This window comes from Hipposideros armiger, unplaced genomic scaffold, assembly GCF_001890085.2.
Source record: "Hipposideros armiger isolate ML-2016 unplaced genomic scaffold, ASM189008v1 scaffold_227, whole genome shotgun sequence".
Taxonomy (NCBI): domain Eukaryota; kingdom Metazoa; phylum Chordata; class Mammalia; order Chiroptera; family Hipposideridae; genus Hipposideros; species Hipposideros armiger.
In genome coordinates this window covers 2,372,362-2,378,023 of record NW_017731577.1, presented here as the reverse complement: position 1 = coordinate 2,378,023, position 5,662 = coordinate 2,372,362, and the positions used below count along the sequence as shown (strand labels likewise).

The following is a 5,662-nucleotide window of genomic DNA, read 5'->3' as shown; positions in this document are numbered from 1 at the left end:
TCATCGATTTGCTGAGCATACTTCTCAGATGTAATGGTTTCACCGGGATTCAGATAGCTATAGTGAATCAAACTGCCAGCAGACCACCAAACAGTGACCATAAAAGTTTTTGGTGCAAGTTTGGTTTTGGAAAGTGCTTTGGAGCTTTTCTAGGTCCAATCACTGAGCTGGCATCACCGGTTGTCATATAAAATCCACTTTTCGTTGCATGTCACAATCCGATAGAGAAATGGTTTGTTGTTGTTGCGTAGGATAAGAGAAGACGAATCTTCAAAAAGATGATTTTTTTCATTTGTGGTCAGTTTATGAGGCACCCACTTATCGAGCTTTTTCACCTTTCCGATTTGCTTCAAGTCCCGAACAACCGTAGAATGGTCGACATTGAGTTCTTCAGCAACGTCTCATGTAGTTGTAAGAGGATCAGCTTCGATGATTGCTCTCAATTTGTCATTGTCAACTTCTGATGGCCCGTTACTGTGCTCATCTTCAAGGCTCTCATCTCCTTTGCAAAACTTCTTGAGCCACCACTGCACTGTATGTTCGTTAGCAGTTCCTGAGCAAAATGCGTTGTTGAAGCAAGTTTGTCTCCGCTGCTTTATGACCCATTTTGAACTCGAATAAGAAAATCGCTAGAATTTGAAAATCGCTAGAATTTGCTTTTTGTCTAACGTCATTTCCATAGTCTAAAATACATATAAAATAAACAGCAAGTAACAAGCCATTAGCAAAAAACATAAAGCGAGGGGCCAGCTGCCATGTGGAGTGTTGGTTAGGAGTTGGCTTGGGACGCCAGCTCTGAGCAGCAGGGCCCCAGTTTGGATCCCACATGAGGGCCAGCCCTCTACAGCTAAGATGGTGAACAACAGCTCGCTGTGGAGCTGGGCTGCCATGAGTTGCCGACGACGGCATAGGCTGCAGTGGGGCTGGTCGGCAGCTGGCGTGAGCTTTCATGAGCTGCTGTGAGTGGCCATCCAATGGCCGGCGAGCACCTGCCTCACCCGGGAAGAGCGCAATGATAATACCAACATGGGCCAGTGAAGCAACGTCCTCCACAGCTAGACTGAAGAACAAAAGAACAGCAACTTGTCTGTTCCCCTTTCTCAATTCCCCAACACTGTTCCCCTCCCCCAGTTCCCCAATAAAATCTTTAAAAAAAAAAACCCATAAAGCGAGAAATGCGCATTAAAATAATGTATAACATTACCACATTTATTTAAGAATGTATTTGAGTATCAAAGGCAAATATCAACAATGCAAAAACCAGAATTATGTTTGCACCAACCTAATAGTATATATCTAGTGTAGTATACTTAGTATATGGTTTAGTATATTTTAATTGTATATTTGGGCATGTTCAACTCATTGAATCACTTGCAAGTTTGTGTATGAGTTGGGAACTATCCAGGAGCAAAGAGCATTATCCATACATCTTTAAAGTCAGTGTTTTCCATGAGAGACCATCAAGAACACACCTATAGCTGAGCAACTTTGAATTATTACTCAATGTAGTTAGGGAGAATTTATACTGTGGGGAATGGTGGTGATCTCAGTAAGTGGCTCTTAGAAAGGACTTATATAGGATTTGGGTTTGATGATTTGGGAGAGGGTTCAGGGAAGCAAGCTTTCCTTTGGATTGGGTGCTGTTAGGAAGAAAGTGGGGCACGTTTATGGCTGTGTGGGTATCTTAATCTTACCTAGAGGATTAGAGAAATGAAGCGGGGCCAAAGCTGTGACTCGAAAAGGAATAGCAGTCACTCAAATTAGGCAGAATAGAGGGATGTTTGGTCATTTTTGTGGTTTAGGAAAATTTCATAATTTTGTCTACGTTCAGACATGGTTACAGTGATTTTGTATTTTATCTTGATCCTTTATGGCCCCAGAGAGGCCTGATCTGATGTTGGTGTTCTGTGAAATTGTTTATGTTCAACAGAACCTCAAGGCCTTGCTGTGTGTGCCAGGTTGGTTCCTAGCTGTTGGGCTCCTTATCATATCTAATTTTATTTTTTCACTTGTGAACTAGTTTTCTTGCAGGAAAAAAGTGAGAAAATGTACATAAGCCAAAGAAAAAAAAAATTAAACTACTTTGAAAAACAAGAAACAAGAATTAAACTACCTCAGATTTTTATTGAATATCTTTGCAGATGTTTTATACTTATTTATACATGAATTGTTTATATAAATATGAAGTTATATTATTCATATTATTTATATTTTTACCCTAGGAATTTATTGTGACTCATTTAATTGCATGTGTGTGCCTATTGTACAATAGAGAATGTTAGGGTTAATATCATTGGAGTTGAGATTCTGTCGTACTTATAAATACCTATAATAGTGTTCAGTAATCTGTATTCAGTAATCTTATTACCTATCCCTAGGCCTTTAAGTGCATATGTCTTACATATATGTTTCTGTATGTACACATAAATGCACAATACAGTATGCACAATTAAATAAATTTATTATAGGCAAGAAAGAGAATGCATTTGTTAAAAACTAGATCAAGAACGCATTAATTTTGGTAACTATATGGGTTCTAGTGTTTAAGTGTTAAGTATCTACTCTTTGCTATGAGGATACCGAAAACAGATTGGAGTCCTAGCATTTGAAGACTATGGAGTGTCATTTATAAGTATTTCATACTATTTCTTTATTACAGTAATTGAAACATTTTATCGCTACATGATATCTGAAGAAGTTAACAGAATAACGTGTGAATTGATACAGCATTGTAATAAGAAACATTATGCTTTTCAACACAAGTTTTAATAAAATGAAGATTGGCATTTAGTTTCAGTGCATATGCTTCTTGTCAATGTCTTCCTGCATATAGCCTTTTTGAAATCTAAGTGGAGAGTGATATTTTATGTCTCTACATACCTAAAAAATTTGGATATTCAAAAATAAGTCTCTTCATACATGAATAAGGGTAATCAATCCAACCTTGTATATAATAAAAATCCATTATATAAAAACTTGTCAGATGTATATTAACTTGAGTAAACACTTTCTTTCAAAATTTCATCTGAAGATCTAAAGCCTTTTCAGATATCATTACAACAGTTTTATTGAAATTGAAATGTTTGCCCTCTTTCTCAGGCATTAGTTATAGTATATACATTTAAGTTATCCTCTGACCTTTTTTTCCCTGTTCTTTCCACTTGTCTTAGAAAAAAATGTCCTTAACTCTTATATTCACTTTTACCTCTTGTCCCTTTATTCTACAGTAGAGCCTCCAAAAGCTCTGAAATATAACTGGGTAAATAGAAGAGTTAGTTTCCCTCTCAAATTAGTATACAGAAAAATGAAAGATAGGATTTTTATAGAATTAGAGAACTATTAATAGTAGTATCTGTTTACTTAATGTGCCATTTGTGCTCAGATCTAAAAAAAGGTCTTGAAATACTTGAGTACTTTAAGAGTATTAACTCTTAAAAAGTCCCAAAAGTCTCTTCTAGAAAATATAGAAATCTCCACCTACCTGTCTACTTCTAATTAAGGTTGCGTTTCTTTTTTTAGCTTAGCATTCAAGTTTAAATTGCTATAACCTGATTACTTATCTAATGTGTGTTAAGTAACATTTAAAATTCAGATTTTATAAGTTGGAAATTTATCATAATGTAAATTATGGTAGATTATATTTGTATATATAAACTTGTGAACATTATTACAAACCTTTTTTATGTCATATACCATGCAAGGAAGAGGACAGTGTCCCTGTCTTCAGACTTGCCACACACACACACACACACACACACACACGCACACACACACACGCACGCACGCACACGCATACATATATATATTTGCAATGATTGCAGCACAAGGCAGACTGAGATACAGTAGGTATCAAATTGTGTGGAAATACTGGAGATTGAATAATTAACACTTTTGGATCAAAAGAGACAATGTTATAGGAATTAAGGGTGAGAATGTAAATTGAATTCCTTTTTTTGTTTAAATCTGGAATTAAAATTATAGACATATTAGACAAAATTGTATTCAAAAGTCCTTTTATGTTAAAAAGTAGGTATTTTAATTAGTATTTAATTATAAATTATCTCATATTCAGTTTCTTAAAAGTATATAATTGCTTTCCTCCCCATTTTTTCTTTTTTTTGGGCAGCTTTTCACAGATGGAATCACAAATAAACTTATTGGCTGTTATGTGGGTAATACAATGGAGGATGTAGTCCTGGTGCGAATTTATGGCAATAAGACTGAGTTGTTAGTCGATCGAGATGAGGAAGTGAAGAGTTTCCGAGTGTTACAGGCTCATGGCTGTGCACCACAACTCTACTGTACCTTCAATAATGGACTGTGCTATGAATTTATACAGGGAGAAGCGTTGGATCCAAAGCATGTCTGCAACCCTGCCATTTTCAGGTACATTTCTTTTTCTAAATGATTTCTTTCTTTTGAAAAATAAAGAGTATGAAGTGCACTAAGGAAATATATTTTAAAACTGCCTGTTTTTTTCTTTGAGCAGATATTTGGTTAACTTAGAAACTTAACTAAAGAATTAGGATTTTGTTTTTGCTAAAGGAAAACATTTCCTTTCTATCTACCATTCTGATTGTTGACTCTGCTAAAGAAAGGACTACAAAGAGGTTTTGGATGCGTCTGCTACAGAAGACCAAGACTTACCCTTAATTTTTTTTAAAGCAGTGCTTCACTCAGAGTTCTTGCTTATTATGATTCTTTTAATTCTGCTAACACATCTTTGTACTCTTTAAACTTTATTTTTTAATGTGTTAAATGTTTTTTTATAAGAATGTCTTGCATTTGCTTGATCATTCTTATAAAATTACTATCTTAAAATTCTCTTTCTACTCTTAAAAACTCACAAATGAGCTTGATTTGAAAATAACAAGTTCATTCGTATTTTAAACCAGAAGTTCTCAAACATTTTGGTCTCAAGACCCCTTTACAATTCTTAAAGGTTATAGATTACCCAAAGAGCTTTTGTTTATGTGAGTTATGTTTATCAAATTTACCATGTTAGAAATTAAAACAAATATTTTAGAATACAAAAATATCAAGTGCACACTCCACGTAGCTTATCAAACTACACTATACTCATGAGAGAATGAGAGTAGAAAGGGTAAATAATAGCTTATGAAAAGAGTTTTAACTGCACAGACCTCCTGTAAGTGTCTTGGGTCTCCAGGGATTCTGAATCATATTTTAAGAATCGCAAAGTAAACACTGATAAAAATGGAATGGACCAGTATCACTTATTTTAAACCTGTTTCAAATAATATTTTGGCATAGAAATCTATTAAAACCCTAATTTTAACCATCAGATATAGTCTCTGCCTTTACATGAGTATACTGTCTAGAATGTGTTGAAAGATCCTGATTAATAGGTTTATGTTTGTTCTTTTGTGTAAATTTTTTTTGTGGTTTTGAGGCATATATATATATATATTCATATTCCTAAATCTTGTTCCCAGTGGTTGGGAAATATTTATATAACAGGATTAAAAATGAATAGTTGCATAAATTAGGCCAAAGGAAAAGCTGGAATTCGATTCATATACAAAAAATATTTTATAAGGTTGTTAGAGAGGAGCTAGCCATATGAGGTTCCTAACTGAAGCAGGGAGGAAAATATTCGTTTTAAGAGTTGCTGTCCAAAAGGTTTAAGAAAAAAGTTGCT

The 5,662-nt window shown here is 34.6% G+C and overlaps 1 protein-coding gene across 1 annotated transcript in view; it reads left to right on the top strand.

Annotated features, from left to right (window-relative positions):
- ETNK1 (ethanolamine kinase 1) overlaps window positions 1-5,662 on the top strand; it is a 77,475-nt gene that overhangs the window by 23,064 nt on the left and 48,749 nt on the right. The window contains exon 2 of the mRNA XM_019654646.1: window positions 4,127-4,386. Coding sequence (XP_019510191.1) covers window positions 4,127-4,386 — 260 coding nt within the window. The remainder of the gene's footprint in view (window positions 1-4,126; window positions 4,387-5,662) is intronic.